This window comes from Ostrea edulis, chromosome 6 (genome assembly GCF_947568905.1).
Source record: "Ostrea edulis chromosome 6, xbOstEdul1.1, whole genome shotgun sequence".
In the NCBI taxonomy this organism is placed as follows: domain Eukaryota; kingdom Metazoa; phylum Mollusca; class Bivalvia; order Ostreida; family Ostreidae; genus Ostrea; species Ostrea edulis.
In genome coordinates, this window is record NC_079169.1 from 26,445,472 (window position 1) to 26,467,264 (window position 21,793).

A 21,793-nucleotide genomic window follows, 5' to 3' on the forward strand; every position below is an offset into this window, starting at 1 on the left:
TTTTTAAAACTAACTTTAATACATGTAAAGTAAATTTGAAAGTTAAAAGAAAGATAATAGAGAAAACTGTTTTGCCCATGCAGTCTTGAATTCAGTCACTGATTATGAGAGCGAAATGGGCGAAAATAAAATGGTGGTGAATATTTCCCTTTATTATATAGCTAATGAATTAGTCTATTATAAAATCTGTGTAAAATCTAGAGAATGTTAGCGTTCAATATCCTGAGAATTTATTGAATGCTAACTTTGCATTGCGTAAATTGTGTGCGCCCAAAACATTCTGAGTATGAGTGTCCAATATCGACCTTATCGTAACGACGTAAACAAGCCAAAATATTGAACAGTTTAGAAATGCATGCTGATATTGCACACTTTTACCTTAAATGCCGAATGTTGATGAATTCCAGGGGTCGAAATTAACTTTTTCTACCACAGGCTAATTTTAGCCTGTGGGTAAAAAATCCACAGGCTAAAATGAAAACTAAAATAAAAATAATGAAGCAGTGCTCTTTTTTATATATTTTTTTAAATCAATGATTTTCCCCATCATTATTGAGCCTAGTGGGTCAACAGGCAGCGTTTGGACAACACACTAAGTTACGTAAGTCATATGGTGCAATGTCTCGGTCTCTTGATATGATCGCACCTCTAACAGTCTAATCCACAACTTGTTTACCGCAGGTCTAGATCCAGACTTCCAATTTCCTCAATATGACAATAAATTTAGATAGGACATTTTCATGATTCTGATAAAAAATAACTACCAGAAGACTTGGTAAAACATAGACTCCGATATTTTTTGTAGATAAATGAATAACAAAAACATCATATTTGGAATTATTCAATTTAATCAACCCTATAGGTGAACAGGACTCGTGGCACATGTCGATATGCGATGTCCGACCTCTAAAGCATTTATTTGACTCCGAGTTTCTTAAAAAAATCATAAAAGAAAAATCCGGATAGAAACGGTGATTGAAATCGGTCGTTCATGTAAGCGTTTGTATGATTCAGAGTGCAAGTTTAAGAAAAGCGAATAGTGCATCACTGTATAAAACGGATACAATACGATCATAGTTTGTAAATCACCACTCACTAAGATTTTCGAGTGTCCATTATTTTTACTCGCTATTTTTCAAATGTACTCGCATTTTGCAAGTATTTCTCGCTAATTTCGAGCCCTGAATTCTCGTCTATTTTGGAGTATTTTGAGTGAAAAGGGATATAATGTAGCAACTAAATACTTTAGCTATATAATAAAAGGGTATTTGAACTTATATTGGTGAATATAAAGTTCAATAACCCTATAATATAAAGTATATCCTCCACTTTTCATCCATATCCATTTTCTCTGGATTAAAGCATTCCTACTTAGAATTTAGCTGCACAAGTTGGCATTTATTTGAACTTGAAATTAACAATGCTATATTATGCATGAAATGAATCTACTTCTGTTACAATACATTTCTGAGGTGATGAGGATAATGATTAAATACAAACTGCCTGCGCTGTTTCATTCGTTAAAGTATAGGCTGGATAATGTACCATGATATTCTTGGAATGCATCTTTTTTGTTTTTCAGACTTTAATCTGTTTGACAATCTATTCCTTACTCCGGACCAAGGTGGTCAGATGGACCCCTCCCTAACAGGGATGGAGAAACTCCCAGGGGTCATGGATCCATACTTCAGTCACCGGAAAAAAAGGACAACATCTGTTGAGTAAGTGGATGGGCTGGAGACCTCTGTTGATTAAGTGTTCAGGACTGTTATAGACATCTGTTGATTAAGTAGACAGTACTGTTTAAGAGACATCTGTTGATTAAGTAGACAGGGCTGTTATAGACATCTGTTGATTAAGTAGACAGGACTGTTATAGATATCTGTTGATTAAGTAGACAGGACTGTTATAGATATCTGTTGATTAAGTAGACAGTACTGTTTAAGAGACATCTGTTGATTAAGTAGACAGGACTGTTTAAGAGACATCTGTTGATTAAGTAGACAGGACTGTTATAGACATATGTTGATTAAGTAGACAGGACTGTTTAAGAGACATCTGTTGATTAAGTAGACAGGACTGTTTAAGAGACATCTGTTGATTAAGTAGACAGGACTGTTTAAGAGACATCTGTTGATTAAGTTAAGACATGACTGTTATAGACATCTGTTGATTAAGTAGACAGGACTGTTATAGACATCTGTTGATTAAGCGTTCAGGACTGTTTAAGAGACATCTGTTGATTACGTAGACAGGACTGTTATAGACATCTGTTGATTAAGTAGACAGGACTGTTTAAGAGACATCTGTTGATTAAGTAGACAGTACTGTTTAAGAGACATCTGTTGATTAAGTAGACAGGACTGTTTAAGAGACATCTGTTGATTAAGTAGACAGTACTGTTTAAGAGACATCTGTTGATTAAGTAGACAGGGCTGTTATAGACATCTGTTGATTAAGTAGACAGGACTGTTATAGACATCTGTTGATTAAGTAGACAGGACTGTTATAGACATCTGTTGATTAAGTAGACAGTACTGTTATAGATATCTGTTGATTAAGTGTTCAGGACTGTTTAAGAGACATCTGTTGATTAAGTAGACAGGACTGTTATAGACATCTGTTGATTAAGTAGACAGGACTGTTTAAGAGACATCTGTTGATTAAGTAGACAGGACTGTTATAGATATCTGTTGATTAAGTGTTCAGGACTGTTTAAGAGACATCTGTTGATTAAGTAGACAGGACTGTTATAGACATCTGTTGATTAAGTAGACAGGACTGTTTAAGAGACATCTGTTGATTAAGTAGACAGGACTGTTTAAGAGACATCTGTTGATTAAGTAGACAGGACTGTTTAAGAGACATCTGTTGATTAAGTAGACAGGACTGTTATAGATATCTGTTGATTAAGTAGACAGTACTGTTATAGACATCTGTTGATTAAGTAGACAGGACTGTTTAAGAGACATCTGTTGATTAAGTAGACAGGACTGTTTAAGAGACATCTGTTGATTAAGTAGACAGGACTGTTTAAGAGACATCTGTTGATTAAGTAGACAGGACTGTTTAAGAGACATCTGTTGATTAAGTGTTCAGGACTCTTTAAGAGACATCTGTTGATTAAGTAGACAGGACTGTTATAGACATCTGTTGATTAAGTAGACAGGACTGTTATAGACATATGTTGATTAAGTAGACAGGACTGTTTAAGAGACATCTGTTGATTAAGTAGACAGGACTGTTTAAGAGACATCTGTTGATTAAGTAGACAGGACTGTTATAGACATCTGTTGATTAAGTAGACAGGACTGTTATAGACATCTGTTGATTAAGTAGACAGGACTGTTTAAGAGACATCTGTTGATTAAGTAGACAGGACTGTTTAAGAGACATCTGTTGATTAAGTAGACAGGACTGTTATAGACATCTGTTGATTAAGTAGACAGGACTTTTATAGACATCTGTTGATTAAGTAGACAGGACTGTTTAAGAGACATCTGTTGATTAAGTAGACAGGACTGTTTAAGAGACATCTGTTGATTAAGTAGACAGGACTGTTATAGATATCTGTTGATTAAGTAGACAGGACTGTTATAGACATCTGTTGATTAAGTAGACAGGACTGTTATAGACATCTGTTGATTAAGCGTTCAGGACTGTTTAAGAGACATCTGTTGATTACGTAGACAGGACTGTTATAGACATCTGTTGATTAAGTAGACAGGACTGTTTAAGAGACATCTGTTGATTAAGTAGACAGGACTGTTATAGACATATGTTGATTAAGTAGACAGGACTGTTATAGACATCTGTTGATTAAGTAGACAGGACTGTTATAGACATCTGTTGATTAAGTAGACAGGACTGTTATAGATATCTGTTGATTAAGTAGACAGGACTGTTATAGATATATGTTGATTAATAATGATAATAATACCATATTTATATAGCACCCTTTTCATAAACTATGTACGCTCAAAGGTGCTTTACAAATGTAATGTACATTATTACCCCGGCAGACCTTATATCAATCTAGAACTTTCTCAGCCTCCTAGGAAGCATACAGTGCAAGCTGTCCTTACAAGCGCTAGAGCACTAACATTCTAACAATATCTTTCACTGTCTATAGCCAGGTACCCCCTTTACACTTGGGTGGAGTGAGGAAATTCATGTAAAGTGCCTTTCCCAAGGACACAACGTCAGCCCTGCCGCGGCCAGGACTCGAACCCACGACCTTTCGGTCGAGAGTCTGACTGCCTAACCACTCGGCCACCGACGCCACATTAAGTAGACAGGATTGTTATAAACATCTGTTGATTAAGTAGACAGGACTGTTATAGACATCTGTTGATTAAGTAGACAGGACTGTTATAGACATCTGTTGATTAAGTAGACAGGACTGTTATAAACATCTGTTGATTAAGTAGACAGGATTGTTATATACATCTGTTGATTAAGTAGACAGGACTGTTATAGATATCTGTTGATTAAGTAGACAGGACTGTTTAAGAGACATCTGTTGATTAAGTAGACAGGACTGTTATAGACATGATTGTTATAGACATCTGTTGATTAAGTAGACATGACTGTTATAGACATCTGTTGATTAAGTAGACAGGACTGTTATAGACATCTGTTGATTAAGTAGACAGGACTGTTATAGATATCTGTTGATTAAGTAGACAGGACTGTTATAGACATGATTGTTATAGACATCTGTTGATTAAGTAGACATGACTGTTATAGACATCTGTTGATTAAGTAGACAGGACTGTTATAGATATCTGTTGAATAAGTAGACAGGACTGTTATAGACATGATTGTTATAGACATCTTGTTATAGACATCTATTGATTTTAAAGGAGACGGGGCTGAAATGTGAAATGTAGTGCTTAAGGACTTCATTTTGCAGCTGAGGCTACATGTAAAGTATTTTGTTAGATTGGTATTGCTGTTTGATTTCAGAGGGAGGGGGGATCTTATGTTATTCTACTGTCCATTTAAATCTACATGTACTCACAGAATTGGATGAAAAATTCAATGATATTTAGTTTAGAGAGTCACATCTGAATGCATCAGTAATCTTTGTAATATATTTGATGACCCTTGCACTAAGAATACATGTGTCCATTACCAGAATACTGATATAATTACAAATTGGTAAGTTGTGACAGGCAGGGAGATGACAGATGATGGACAAAGTAATTTCTAGGTCTGGCTGTTGTTCACAGGTGACAAAAACTGGATGCTCATCATGGGTTAAGAGGATACCTGAAATTTAATCTTATTTTTCATTTAAGTTGGAGAACCTGCTCGTCACTGGACACCAATGATGAGGATTCCCTGATGGATTGTGATCGCAGAAAAATTGGCTGCAAGTATGTAATTCTGAATCAAAAATTACTATGTACAAATTACGGTCATTACGACATTCTTCTACTCCTTGTGTTTCATTTACTCAGCATTTGACTATGGGTAGCCAAGCGTTAGGATATTTGTTTTATGAATGGGAGCTTTAGGGTTCTATTCTTGGTCTTTGGTTCGATTCTCTTACCATGGCACCAATTCAAACCAAACATGTTTAACATAGATATTGACTATTCCTTCACCCAAATGCCCAGCATTGGAAACAAAAGTTACAGGTCTTTCAGGGTTCATTCTCACTTCCCTACATCTTAAAAGATCCTTTTCCTACATAGCCAATATTTTTACACCTGAGTCGTGGATTGATGCTAACCTTTTATGTCGCCTGTCCAGCGGGATTGATGGGGTAGAATTTCAACCAGTCCACAGAAAAATTTACCAGTCCAATATAGTTTTCCAGAAATAATTATACATATTTCGTTAATGTTATTAAAATGAAATTTAACTCAATATGCCTCAGACAATATTGTAATTTACGAATCAGATTTGTCTGATATAAATCTACAGGCCAAAGCATGCCAAATGTGTGTATAAGATTTCATAAGTATATTTTCCAAAATGATGCTTTAGAAAATTAACCAGTCACATCGGACTGACTAAAACAAATGTCAGTCAGTCCGCCAGACTTTTAACAAGTCACAGACTGACGGGTTTATGCTAATTTTGAGCCCTGCTGAGTGATCAACAAGCTATAGTTACTATCATTGTTAAACAGTTCTGTCTGGATCTGACTGATTGTCTATCATTGTCAAACAGTTCCTATCTGGATCTGATTGTCTATCATTGTCTGGATCTGACTGTCTATCATTGTTAAACAGTTCTGTCTGGATCTGATTGTCTATCATTGTTAAACAGTTCTGTCTGGATCTGATTGTCAATCATTGTTAAACAGTTCTGTCTGGATCTGATTGTCTATCATTGTTAAACAGTTCTGTCTGGATCTGATTGTCAATCATTGTTAAACAGTTCTGTCTGGATCTGATTGTCAATCATTGTTAAACAGTTCTGTCTGGATCTGATTGTCTATCATTGTTAAACAGTTCTGTCTGGATCAGATTGTCTATCATTGTTAAACAGTTCTGTCTGGATCTGATTGACTATCATTGTTAAACAGTTCCTATCTGGATCTGATTGACTATCATTGTTAAACAGTTCCTGTCTGGATCTGATTGACTATCATTGTTAAACAGTTCCTATCTGGATCTGATTGACTATCATTGTTAAACAGTTCCTATCTGGATCTGATTGTCTATCATTGTTAAACAGTTCTGTCTGGATCTGATTGTCTATCATTGTTAAACGCTGTGTATATTTACCATAGGGTACTGAGAGTGCTGAGGGTGTGTATAGGGTTTTTAAACATGCAGTAATAAGATTCAGTGTCAGTTACTGAAATACACAGGAAATAGAAGTTCTGCAATATTTGTTGAAAAGGACAATGAAAAGTGAAATTTAATTCCTCTTGATTTTTATTTCATTAAAAAATCATACTTTTGTTGACTTTTTGGAAAATAAGTTGTACGCTACTAATATTTGAAATAACAAAATATTCAAGACTGAAATGTTCAATCAAACAAATTATTCTGCTACATTACCATTATTTTGCAAATATTCAAACTGTCTTTTCAGACTATAGGTAGATTGTTCGATTTAAACTTGGCATTTGTTAGAGATGTCAAATGCATATGCAAGACACATCTAATCAAATTATTTTGAAGATCCACTCCAACTGCCCTGCGCTGCATTAAAATAATTTTGCATATTGCATTGAAAACATTGAAATAGAAGACTTTTAGGATTGAAATAACTTTAATTATAATATTGATTCATTAATGATATCAAACTAATGGGGAACTAATGGGATAATGTGACAGTGGGTATGTAAGCCTTGTTATATTACAGATAACCCTTAATGCTGCGTCATTCTAAGAATGCTAATAATTATCGGCTTCTTTTCTTTCAAAATGCCAAAATCAAATAATCTTTCGAAATTGAGCTCTATGTTGAAAGTTTGATCTTGACAGAAGTAAATTGTAGAGGCAGTGACTAAAAATTTGGCCTTTAAAGGCTACACAGTTTTTGAGTGGATCTGATTGCTTTCCATTGGTAAAAGCTATATGCAGTTCCTATCTGGATCCAATCATCTACCATTGTTAAAAACTATACAGTTCCTGTCTGGATCTGATCATCTACCATTGTTAAAAACTCCTGTCCGGATCTTATTGTCTACCATTGTTAAAAACTCCTGTCTGGATCTGATCATCTACCATTGTTAAAAACTCCTGTCCGGATCTTATTGTCTACCATTGTTAAAAACTCCTGTCTGGATCTGATCATCTACCATTGTTAAAAACTCCTGTCCGGATCTTATTGTCTACCATTGTTAAAAACTCCTGTCTGGATCTGATCATCTACCATTGTTAAAAACTCCTGTCTGGATCTGATCATCTACCATTGTTAAAAACTCCTGTCTGGATCTTATTGTCTACTATTGTTAAACACTCCTGTCTGGATCTTATTGTCTACTATTGTTAAACACTCCTGTCTGGATCTTATTGTCTACTATTGTTAAACACTCCTATCTGGATCTTATTGTCTACTATTGTTAAACACTCCTGTCTGGATCTTATTGTCTACTATTGTTAAACACTCCTATCTGGATCTTATTGTCTACTATTGTTAAACACTCCTGTCTGGATCTGATCATTTACTATTGGTAAAAACTCCTGTCTGGATCTTATTGTCTACTATTGTTAAAAACTCCTGTCTAGATCTGATCATTTACTATTGGTAAAAACTCATGTCTGGATCTGATCATTTACTATTGGTAAACACTATACAGTTCCTCACATTATTACAGCCTAAGAGTACACATAGTTCCAGTTTGAATTTTGCAATATTTTTGTCATTTTTTGACAATTTTAAAAGAACTGAAAATTTATTTGAAAATCAGTGATCGGGGATCTAAGGCTAGGCTGACATAGATTACAGGTCTATGTTCATTCGGCAAACTTCGGCAGATTCCGGTACCCTTCGGTATCCTACATCTAGCCTTGGATGTTTGACGGTAAGTGATATGTATATACGCCTAACATTTGCAATGCGGTCGTCGATTTACTCTGCCGGAAAAACTGCCGCATTCAGAAAGTAGTGATCAAATATGTTTTTTAAATGAATTTATCGAGTTTTCCTTAGAAAACTGCCCTCTATTTCGAGATTAAAAAACCCATAAATCTCAAAGAGAAATAGTTACAAACATTGAGAGTGTCATAAAAATTTTTATGTTAAAATGGACTGGGCTGCAATCAAGATCATAGCGGCTACGTAGGGCTTGGTAGCGCTACAATCTTTAACAATGTGCTAGGCTAGCCTTACGTAGGGATATCAAGTGTTGATTTGTACAGTGCGTTCAATAGACTTAGATATCTAGCCTAGCAGCTAGGCTAGCCGCTACGATCTTGAACGCAGCCCTGTATTTTGCGGGATCTGTCAGTAGTTCCAGTTGATCAGTGACGTTAAACATGTTATATGTCACTGTATACATACTATGGTGGAAAACATCATACATCCGAGGTTAGATGGAATCGACCGAGGTGATCCGAGTGGGCTGTGTTATGAATGATCAAATATCATGTTTTTCACATTTATGATATTGGATGTCTGTATCAGTATGAGTCTTTGTTCAGTAGGGATGAAAAATACCAGTAGAAAGTAATGTTCATGCTCTTATTGAAAGAATTATCCATTGTGTTTTAATTTGTAAGTGTATTCAGGGAATTATAGATTTGTATTTCAATGCTCTATGAATTTTTTTTTAGGTCAAAGAGCAGCATGATTGACCCTCAAAACTGCAATGATAGGTGAGTTGTAGATCATAGAATTATGCTATTTTAATTATGGCATATGTGAAATGTTGCAATATTTCATCTATTCCATTTGTATTCTATAATTGTCCATATGTTTTGTTCATTTTACAATTTGCTTGATATGATTTATTTTTAATGTATAGTGCATGTTCCATAAAATTTGTATTGTATATTGTGTATTTGTATTGTATAATTTTTCATTTGTATTCTATATTTATGCCCCCCTTCAAAGAATAGGGGCATATTGCTTTGCACCAGTTGGTCGGTCGGTATACCACTTGTTGTCCACTCAATATCTTGAGAACTATTCACTTGATCGTAATGATATTTCATATGTAGGTTAGTTATGAATAGAAGAGAACCTCAATTGTTTTTCAGGTCAAAAGGTCAAAGGTCAATGGTCAATTTACTCTGGACATAGGAAGACATTGTCCACTCAATATCTTGAGAACCATCTGCTTGACAGACATCAAATTTACTTCACTGGTACATCTTCAGGAGAAGATGTTCCATTTGATTTTGAGGTCACATGGTCAAAGGTCAAAGGTCAAACTAGACATAGGAATATACTGTCCGCTCAACATCTTGAGAACATACATCAAACTTGCTTCACTGGTACATCTTCAGGAGAAGATGACCCCTACTGATTTTGAGGTCATGTGGTCAAAAGTCAATGGTCAAACTAGACATAGGAATATACTGTCCACTCAATATCTTGAGAACCCTTTGCTTGACAGACATCAAACTTGGTACATTGGTATTTCATCAGGAGAAGATGACCCCTATTAATATTGAGGTCACATGGTCAAAGGTCAAGGGTTAAACTGGACATAGTAATATACCGTATATCAGGTTTTTTCCGCGTCATGTTTTATCTGTGAATCAGAACCTAAAACAGTATATTAAATTTCCACGAATCAAATTTTCACTATTTCAAAGTCATAGCGAAAATATAATTCATGATTATTTAAACTTAAGAAAGAGTTAGGAAAAAAGCCAGGATTTGTACGTATCACTCTTAATTTTTGATGCAAACATCCAGTCAATGAAACGATTTACAAGATTTCTGAGTTATTGTCGCAATTATAATCAAATCTCAATATGGATGATATTCCTGCATCTCTGAATCCATCTCTGACAATTTCGGGATTTGTTCACATGTAATCATAGAGCGTTGTCAGCCATTTCACTCCAAGTGGCTTCATCCAAGTGAGAGATAAATCGCACTTCACCTCGCCAATTTCGGAAGACGCACTCAGATGATCACACACGTGCTGCGAACCAGCGTAGACTCCAGGGTGGGGCCAAACTTGGTATATATAGTGTATATGTGCAAAACATATAAATGATATCTGCTTTAATGCCATTGATACTAAATGGATATTTATTTTTACCAAAATTGTAAATTAGAGGGTAAGGCTTTGGTTTCAGGATTTGAATGTTTAGGAAAAGCAGAAAAGGTTATACAAAAACATGGAGAATTTCACAACCCCAGGGTTTTGACTCTAGGATGGGTCCAAATTAGTCATATTGTTTAATGCATTATATTATGTAAAGCCTTAATTTTCATCAGTGTATGCACTTTGGGGGCATTAAATTTCAAAAACACATCTTGTTTTATACTGTTGCTGAATATTAGAATTTAGCTTAGATATTCAGAACAGGAATTTTTAGCGGAGTTGTGTAGCAAATCTCAGCTTTTAAATTGGCAAAGGATGGGTGTCCAGTCTGACGGGTGGTTGGGTGACGTTCACAATTAGCTTGTCCGGTCTCTAACTTTCATACTTATTGGTGCATCTTTGTGAGACTTACATAAATTGATCACATCCAAAAGAGGAAGGTTCCTATTTATTTTGAGGTCAAAGGTCAAGGTCACTTTGTCACTAAATGCCATAGATTTGAGCTTGTCTGATCTCTAACTTTCATACTACTCGGTGCATCTTTGTCAGACTTGCATATTTTGATCACATCCAAAAGAGGAAGGTTCCTATTTATTTTGAGGTCAAAAGGTCAAAGGTCAAAGTCTCTTTTTCACAATATACTGTAGATTTGAGCTTGCCTCTAACTTTTATACATGTATTTGCTGGTGCATGTTTATCAGACTTCAAATCCTGATGACATTCAAGATTCATGTTCCTTTTGAAATCCAAAGGCCAAAGGTCAAGGTCATTATCACACTAAATACCTATTGCAGCCATTCAAAGCTTCATACTTATAAACTATATTAAATATGTGCATGTTTTTACTTCATGAATGCAAGCGTGCATAATTTTCCAAACTGCAACTTGGCCATACACATCTTTGATGCATTTTAGCGATTTTTTTCTAGATTTCATAGCCCTTGGGACTAGTGATACTTTTAACTAGTACTCAGGTGACTGATATAAGCCTGATCCACATGAAAATTTTTGACCAATGAAACCCATGGTCACATGGATAATAAACTTGCCCCACAAATTCTAATTATAGAATACAAATAAATTTTGTTATAGAATAAAAATGGAATTCACAAATAATACAGATTGAAGCCATATAGAATACTTAAAAGTGTATCATACAGTATAAATGACAAGTGTATGATACATATGAAAAATTTATAGTATACATCAATATATTTAGAAAATTATATCACAACAGAGGTCAGCTAATTCATGTATTTGAAATCAAGAAATGTTTTATATTAGTCCTGAAGTTAAATTGTATGTATTAATTCCCAGGGCTAAGCATATAAAGCAAGTTAGACATGTTGGCATGACTTCATTGTTTGTAAGCAGTATTACACATAGTTATAGTGAATTTGTGTGTTTGTATGTATTAAGCGTAATTTACAGTACACCATTTGTATGCTTGTGAAGCAAAGTAGGAAGGTGACCCCACCCTCCCTTCTCTCCCCCACCCCCCAGTTCTACATGTATGTGCCTGGAGATTATTTATGATATCATTGCATAGCGGTTGGTTGCTTGCAATGACTCAAAAATGCCATCTGTATATTCTAGAGACAATCACATGACCATTTAAGATGTCATCAAACATGGATACCAAATTAAGTAAGAGCATCGAGACTCCCAATTCACAGTCTGGGGTCTTGTCAAATGTTTCTGAAAATGCAGTTATAGAATGTAAAAAAAAAGGCCAAAATGACAGAATCATTTAAAACGAGATATATTCTTTACTTATACAGACAAAATCACAGTGAGATCGAGAAGAGGCGGAGGGACAAGATGAATGCTTACATCACCGAGCTGTCGTCGATGCTCCCTATGTGCAATGCCATGAACAGGAAGCTGGACAAACTCACTGTGCTCCGCATGGCGGTACAGCATCTCAAGTCTCTACGAGGTACGGATTCACCTTCAGATTTGCGTTTATGATAACTGTGGAATATTCTATAGTTTATGTGGATATTGATGTGTTTTTACACACACCCTCCCCTATTGCATTTTGCCTTTATCATTTGATATCTTAATTTCATCATCATACAAAGATCTTAGCAATATTTTGGTAAAATACTTCGTAATTGTTCTAACTGTGTATTTTTTTTCAAAGAGGGTGCAGCTATGTCAATACCTGAAGCAAGGCCGTCCTTTCTGTCAGATGATGATCTCAAACATCTTATTTTAGAGGTACAGTTGTAAAATTTTCTCAGACAATGATCTCAAACATCTTTTTTCAGAGGTACAGTTGTTAAATTTTCTCAGACGACGATCTCAAACATCGTTTTTTTTTAGAGGTACAGTTGTTAAATTTTGACTCCATTGTGATATGTTATTCATGAAGAACAAGTTTTTTTCCACAACATTTAAACTGACAACTGCCAGACTAGGTGTGTTTCAAAACTTAGTAGGGCACTGTAACCTATATTTAGATTACTACAATATATTGGCTTTATCCAGTCCAGCACAGACCTTCAGACATGTAGAAGATATTACTTCATGTAGTGACTGCTTTTGACTAGACAGTAATAAGACAATGTGTCATAATTTGTTATGGGAACCAATATTTGGAATGTTTTGATTGACCATATTTAGGCCAGGAATTATGCTAAGTCATGCTTCACACAAAATTGCTTTGTTTGTTTGTTTTACATCCCTTCAAGATTTTTATGCCTTTCTTTGAAAAAGAAGGGGCATATTGTTTTGCACCTGTTGGTCTGTCTGTAAGTTTGTAGACCAAGTTTTGTCTGCTTAATATCTAAAGAACCCTATCTTTGATAGTTATTAAACTTGGTACAGTGGTTGCCTCTAGAGAATAGATGATCCCAGTTGAATTTGAGGTCACAATTGTCCATTCAATATTATAAGAACTCTTTGCTTGACAGACCTTAAACTCGGTGCACTGGTACATCTTAAGGAGTAGATGATCCATAGTAATTTTCAGGTCAAAAGGTAAACATCTCAAGTCAAAATTACTCTGGATTTCTAATTAATAGTTTCAGTTTGTAATCGGTAGAAGCATTTGCTATGAAAAAGAGAAGTATAATGATCTTGACTCAAAGTCGTACAATACCATTAAGGTCACTGTGTACATCGGTCATACAATATCATCAAGGTCACTGTGTACATCAGGAAAAGTTTTTATATCTTTAGCTCACCTGAGCTGAAAGCTCAATTGAGCTTTTCTGATCATATTTTGTCTGCCATCTGTCCGTCTGTAAACCTTTAACATTGTCTGCCATCTGTCCGTCCGTCTGTAAACCTTTAACATTGTCTGCCATCTGTCCGTCCGTCTGTAAACCTTTAACATTGTCTGCCATCTGTCCGTCCGTCCGTCTATAAACCTTTAACATTGTCTGCCATCTGTCTGTCTGTCCGTCTATAAACCTTTAACATTGTCTGCCATCTGTCCGTCCGTCCCTTTGTAAACCTTTAACATTGTTGACTTCTTTTCTAGAATCACTGGTCTAATTTCAATCAAACTTGGCAGAAATTATCCTTGCGTAAAGGTGATTCAAGTTTGTTCATGAAGGGCCATGCATGCTTTCTCTAAAGGGGAAATAATCAAGAAAAGGCAAAATAGGGTGGGGTCATTTAAAACCACAGGGCCAAAAAAGTTGAAATTCACATAAAAGCTTCCTGACATAGTGTAGGGGCCTCCAGGGGTAGGGTGGGGCCACGATAGGGGATCAGAGTTAAGAACAACAGGGCTATAATCAATCATATTAACATGGAAGCATTCCCAGGTAGTGCAGATTAAGTTTGTGGTCCCTGGAAATATGGTGGGACTTCAATAGGGGATCAAAGATATGCATAGGAATATATAGGGAAAAGTTTTCTTTTTGGGATCATCAGGGCCATAGTTGGTTATATTAATATGCATATGATATGGGGCCAAAATAGGCAAAGTTTAACATGGGAAGATATAGGGAAACATCTTTTAAAAAATCCTCTCAAGAACAACGGGACCCTGATTAGTCATATTGATATGCAAGTATCCTCAGTTAATGCAGATTCAATTTTGTTCAAATCATGACTCCCGGGGATAGGTTGGGGAGACAATAGGGGATCAAAGTTTTGCATAATATGTAGCAAAAAAATCTTTAAAAATCTTCATCTTAACAATATCAGGGCCATGAATAGTCGTATTAAGCATCTTCAGATTGTTCAAATTCAAGTTTGTTTAATTCCAGGGCCCCACCATAGGGTGAGTCCACAATGGGAGATCTAAGTTTTATATGGGAATATAGAGGAAATTAATGAAATCTTATTCTTTTCAAGTGTTGCACGTCCACACCAAATCATAACAAAATGCAAACATTTCAAAGTTGTGTGGATTCAAGTTTTTTCTTCTTCAAAATCTAACCCTGGTATTAGGGAGATCAAATTTTACATAATGCATGTTTTATACCGATTGTTAGGCTGTTCTTGGCACACTGATTCTGACTACGGATTGCTCCGTTCACCTGATCAAGATATAGGGCTCACAGTGGCTGTGACCGGTCGACGGGATGTTTATTCCTCCTCCTCACTTGATCCCACCTCTGGTATGTCCAGGGGTCCATGTTTGCCCAACTCTTTATTTTTTATTCCTTATAGAAGTTATGAGATTGATCACTGTTCATTATCTTCACCTTTCATGTATAAAGGAAAGAAAATCTTTTCAAAAACCTTCTTCTTCTCCAGAACAGCAAGGTTGTGTGGTATCAACAACCTCATGTTGTGTAAATTCAGGTGTGGTTATGGTGTGACCCTTTTGGCTAGGTTTGGACACAATACAGGGTCAAAATTTTTCATAGGAATAAAGATTGAAAAATAATCTTAAGAATCACAAAAACTGAGCAACAGCATGGCCAAAGTGACTCAGGTGAGCGATGTGGTCCATGAGCCTCTTGTTAATACATGTTTTGCAAAGGGCAATGCTCTTCTGATGAAGAATTTTGTGAACAGCCATATATGGCTGCTGTATTGGCACCGAATTGTTGTGATGTCACTCAGTATTTAAAGACGTACAGTGTGTACCTACACTGGTTTTTTTCTGAAGTGAAATACAGACACAGACATAAATCTTGATCTGTTTCAGCTCTAACGACATGTATACATTGTGAGGTTCTTAGATCAAAACATAGGATATAAATCACCAATGCAAGCCATTGCATGATGACATCTTTGTTATTCATGTGAGAAATTTAAGACTGTTGAAAACAGGCTTTTTGTTTCTGGAACCTGACAAGACAGAAGACCATAATTAATTCTTGCGATGGGAAGTGTGATGAGGGGATTGACAAAGTATTGGTTGAAAATCTGCTTACGAAGGTAGCAAAATATTGTGTATGACGACTTCATCCCACTTATCACGCAAAGCTTGCATGACCATGATACAAATGAAATATAATATGTTTATTGATTCCATGCTACGTGTTGCTATTTTTAATTGATGGTATTTAAAGGGGAGAATATTCCTGTATTTAGTGCATTGAAGAAACCTGCGCATATACTCAGGTGGTTGCTAGGGTAACTTACGTAGATCATTAGGTAAACTTAATTTGTTTTTTTTAAGTGAATTTAGTAAATTAACGTAAATATATTAGATAGTTATATTTTATCATAAATGTTGGGTATTAAAGCAACAAGCTGTAATTGAAAGTAAATAAATTAAAATATAAAAGAACAAATAGAATGACATATTTGTGATTGAATATGTATAATTTCATTGCTTCAGAGTGAATCTGGAGCAATAAACCCATCAAATCAGCAGAAAATGTCGATTCATGAATTATTGTCATCCTGTCAGTAATTCCTGTTTGTAACCTCCGATGTGCATGTGGAATAATGCGGAAGAGAGGAACTGTGCATGTGTCAGATTTGTGAACATAAGAAAATTCATAATCAAAATTTCATTTGAGTGGCACATTTGCGTAATCGTTACTTTCTTACACCTCTAGTACTTCAAGTCATTCATGATTTGATGTAATAATTTAAAACAAACAAAATGTGTAGTTTCTCACTGACCTCGGGTCTCGGCAGCCCGGTTATATTTGGGAATCATCATTCCCATGTCCGAGTATATGACGATTGCATCTGAAGCTATGGCGGTTTATACAAAACGCTCATTGTAGGTATACTCTCAAGCACTATTCCCTTGGGTTTGTTTTTGCTAAATTTTTCATCAGATCTTAAAGATTATATTTAGTAATACCATTAGATGTTAATTGGTGCATACTTGAATAGTTTAATGTTTTGGTATTTTTTATTGATAAACTCAATATGATTCACTGGTATTAAACTGATGCAACAATTACGATCAGGTGTTATTTTATCTTTTATACGGCTCATATGAACTGAAAATTCGTCGTTGAAAAAACAGCGAGGATGATAGTAACGGAAATGAATGATGATAGCAACGTAAGAACTTTCGTTACTATTATCCTCGCTGTTTTTTCAACGACGAATTTTCTGTTCATATGAGCCGTATAAAAGATAAAATAACACCTGATCGTAATTGTTGCTAGTGTATGATATTTCTTACCTACATATCATTCACAAATAAACAATACAAATAGATATAATAAATAAACATGGTCTTTCCGGAATTTCCTTCCGCCATCTTGGGATGATAGTAACGATCGTTACTATCATCAGTTTAATACCAATGAGGATTGGGCAACAGGCATAGCCTATGTAGGCCCTCTCCCAAATACAAAGGTCAAGTACAAAGGTATGATTGATGAAGATGTGACAATGTTGTAATGAGGTTTACATGAAAATAGTTGATAAGAGTTTTGCTGAATTTTGCTATGAAATGAAATACTTGAATAGTTGAAAAATACTGTCTGTTACAGCTTGTATTGTTTTATTTGAAGTCTTTCTAATAAGGTTTTTGACACTTACTGCTTTTGCTCATGTCTTGATTATTATAGTCATCATTACTGACAGAGGACCCTACTGTTTTTGTACTACATGTATTTATCAAGGTCTTCCGTTTCATAAGGAAGACCTTACTATTTTCATACTGTTTATTATCATTATGTCCCCAAACACAGTGTTTAGGACATAATTGTTTTTGCCCCATTTCTTATTACGTTCCTGAACACATAGGTATTAATGTTTTTATACGCTCATCAAAGACGGGACGTGTTATGGTATGGCTCTGTCCGTCCGTCCATCTTACCGTCTGTCTGTCCGGACCTTGTGGACTCCAGGATTTTATAACTTGGTACATTTGATCACCATGATGAGTGGAAGATGCCTATTGTTTTACAAGATCAGAGGTCCAAGTCATAGTAGTATCACTTAGTTAGGAAAACCTAGTAGGAAACCTTGTGGACAGGATACAAACCGAACCGTAAGCTCCAGGATATTTCAACTTGGTACATTTGATCACTATAATGAGAGGAAGATGCCTATTGTTTTTCAAGGTCAGAAGTCAAAGGTCAAGGTCATAGTATTACTTAGTAGGAAAACCTTGTAAGCAGGATACAAATCAAACCATCTTGTAGGCAGAATACAAACCAAACCGTAAGCTCCAGAAGATTGCAATTTGGTACATTTGATTATCACGATGAGAGGAAGATGCCTATTGTTTTCCAAGGTCAGAACCTAACTGTAAGCTCCAGGAAATTGCAACTTGGTACATTTGATCACCATGATAAGAGGAAGATGCCTATTGCTTTTCAAGGTTAGAGGTCAAAGGTTAAGTTTGCAGTATCACAGTAGGGATACAAACCGAACCGTAAGCTCCAAGATATTGCAAGTTGGTACATTTGATCACCATGATGAGAGGAAGATGCCTATTATTTTTCAAGGTCAATGGTCAAGGTCAGTGTCATTTAGTAGGAAAACCTTGTTGGCAGTATACAGATATATATACAATATACAGACCGAACTGTTGGGGCTAGGACCATCAAACTGTACACATACACTTTATGCCAAGTGGAGGATGCCTATTGTTTCTTAAGGCCAAAGGTCAAGATCGTAGTAGCAGGATACATATAGAATATCACACTCTAATGTTGATCTCGGACCTGGGATTGGCCCCGAGAGTTGATCTCGGCCCTCGCCCTACGGGCTCGGGCCGAGATCACTCGAGGGGCAATCCCAGGTCCGAGATCAACATTAGAGTGTGATATTGTTTATATCATATACCTAAAACACAACAAGTTGATAAACATTTTTTTTTTTTAAATTGGGGGGGGGGGGGGGGGGGGGGGGGGGTATTGACCCTAACATATATACATGGTATACTATACAACGATATTTGACTATTTTATTCCTTCGGTGAGTTTACTTTAATGGTTATGTTTCCAGTACTATTGGCATTGTGAAACATGCTAAAGTCTGGGTTTTGTAGCTTTATTCCACTGTTGGTCACAATAATTGGATGATTAATCATGGACATCCCCTCATGTAGTCTAGAATCTGGACGTTTCAATTAACTGAACTGCTTGGCTGAGAAACTCGTCATATCTATCGCTGTGCTGTTCATGTACATGTATATACTATTAAGCAGCTCCTAGGGGCCTGCTAATGAATACTAAAATTGGAAATAAGTGAATTATTTTTATTTCTTTTTTCGGATTTACCAAACTCGCCCGTTTTCATTATTTCATATAATTTGTAAGAGTTGTAGAACTTTGTTTACGTGGCGTCATCGTATGAACGGGAATGTTTACAGATCTGATGCTGCTATTTATTTGCTTAGGGAATGTTACCTTATACTGAAGTAAGTTTTTTTTTACCATTTCCCATCTGTTTAGCATCTATAAGTCGTTGAAAAACGTCGGAAGATATTGGTTCTGTTTTCTCGTTTTATTGCCAAGTCCTCGGGATTTTAGATTTCAGAAATCGTTTTAAAGCAGTTTTCTACATCAAAATTACCGTAAATTAACATTCTGATCTCCATTAGGACCGGGAATTTCTAATAATGCTTTAGTATCACCCTCCATAATCCTCCTACTGTTTTCTGTCGCCTAGAACGTTGATTGTTTTTAAATGAAGTTAAACGTGTTATTGTTCTAAATAAACAATTGTTACTTGGGTTACCCCCCTTTGCTTAGATACTCGCTACAATTTAGCGCTGTTTTTGAAAACGTTTTTATTTAATTTTTCTGCTTAAATTAAATTTTGTCGTGGAAGAAAGTATTATATTTGAAAAAAATTGTGTCTAACATCATTTTTTCATGTAGTTATGTTAGATTTCAAAAGATTAAAGAAGAAATAGCCATTTGAAATTTGAGGGCGAGACAGCCCCTTGACAACGGGCCGAGACAGAGATATCTCGGCCCTTAGGGCGAGACAGCCCTACCTACTTGCAGCTGTCTCACCCTAGCCAAGATAGGTGTATCAGGGCTGATACACTACTAGGTATATGATATAGACCGATTCATTGGGGCAAGGACCATCAAACTTGGTACACATACATCTTTCGCCAAGTGAAAATATTACATAGAGCGTACATGATTTGTCTTGTTTTTATGATGCAAAGAAAGTATGGCACACCCTGATGATTGCTGATACTACTTGAAGCCAAGATCTACAAATCATTGTGTAAGAAAAACACCCTATATTAGCTTTTTACGGGCGTATTATGTACCGTTGGCGGTACTTTTGTTCTGAAATTTAAAGGGTCAGTTTGTCCAGGAGTGTTCTCATAAACTATTTAAGATATCAACTTCAAATTTTCAGTGATTGTGGAGTAGAGTTCATGACTGTGCCTATAGTTGCATTCAAATTTCTTAAATATAGAAAGTGCCGGAGCTTGGTAGGGCTCAAATATGTGCCTCAAATTTGACGTGCAATGTTTGATACATTTCCATCAATATCTTATTGTAGGAAAATGATTTGTTAAGACATATTTGACAAAAGTTGTTGATAATGACAAGACCTATTCAACAATATCAAGTTTTAGGGAGGGGCCAGCCCCTTCAATAAAGGGCAGAGAGAGGTGAAATTATTTTCTAAATATCTCAAAAACTAAACAGAATTTTTAAGCATATCAAGGCATCAATTTGACAAAATTTGTTCTCTTGTGGATGTTGAGAAGATTTTGAAAGATTTTTTTATATATATTCCTTTTGTAAAATTATGACTCACCCTAGCACAGATGACAAATATGCTTCCCGCTGTAATGTCCCAAATTCATGTGTCTTTATTTCTGTTTAATTATATATTTCTCAATGATTTTACATTTGGTATCTCTACAAATTGTAATATAGGCATTTCCTCATAAACACTATTCAGTGCATGTAAGGATACAGAACTATTTGATAGCTAGTTCATGTATGTCTGTTTTCACACTAGTGTTGTAATCCATTACCCTCATGTATTTTCAAAAATTCAGTTTATTTTTCAAACGATCAAGTTTTCTCAGATGAGTGTTGTATACTGTATATATATGTAGTCCATGGAATTTTAGTATTTCAATCAAATGAAGTTTAATATCTAAGTTGTAACATGCACACAGATCTCAGAACTCCTGTGTTTTTTATCCTAGGCAGCCGAGGGCTTTCTGTTTGTTGTAAGCTGTGACAGAGCCAGAATTCTCTATGTGTCTGAATCAGTGCGGAACATCCTTAACTACACAAGGGTAAGTATGTCAGGTACAATAGTGAAAAAACGCTAATCGTTTTCTCGCGTATTCCATACAAAGTTATCTTTTGAATTACATGTATTTCTCCTGAAGTCATTTTGGTCCAATTTACAACTGTAAATGAAATGAACACCATTAATCATGATTTTACAATGAACACCATTAATCATGATTTTACAATGAACACCATTAATCATGATTTAACACCATTAATCATGATTTTACAATGAACACCATTAATCATGATTTTACAATGAACGCCATTAATCATGATTTTACAATGAACACCATTAATCATGATTTTACAATGAACGCCATTAATCATGATTTTACAATGATGTTTTGGGGAATCATTTCAGAAATACAGCATAATTAATCTTTTGATCGGAAATTTCATATACCGGTATTGATATATTGAGAAAAAATGCATTGAAATCTATGTATGTATTTTAAATCATCAGATCTATGCAATGATTAGT

General features: G+C 35.5%; 1 protein-coding gene across 3 annotated transcripts in view; it reads left to right on the forward strand.

The window, feature by feature from the left end:
* Positions 1-21,793, forward strand: part of LOC125647972 (protein cycle-like) — an 82,677-nt gene that overhangs the window by 32,508 nt on the left and 28,376 nt on the right. For 2 of the 3 annotated variants that reach the window (XM_048874852.2, XM_048874853.2), the window contains exons 2-7: positions 1,583-1,721; positions 5,304-5,381; positions 9,246-9,287; positions 12,475-12,632; positions 12,840-12,916; positions 21,219-21,311. In XM_048874852.2, coding sequence (XP_048730809.1) covers positions 1,633-1,721; positions 5,304-5,381; positions 9,246-9,287; positions 12,475-12,632; positions 12,840-12,916; positions 21,219-21,311 — 537 coding nt within the window. In that variant the 5' untranslated portion in view covers positions 1,583-1,632. Of the gene's footprint in view, positions 1-1,582; positions 1,722-5,303; positions 5,382-9,245; positions 9,288-10,463; positions 10,607-12,474; positions 12,633-12,839; positions 12,917-21,218; positions 21,312-21,793 lie in introns of those variants that run through there. The other variant, XM_056142189.1, reaches the window with a different exon arrangement.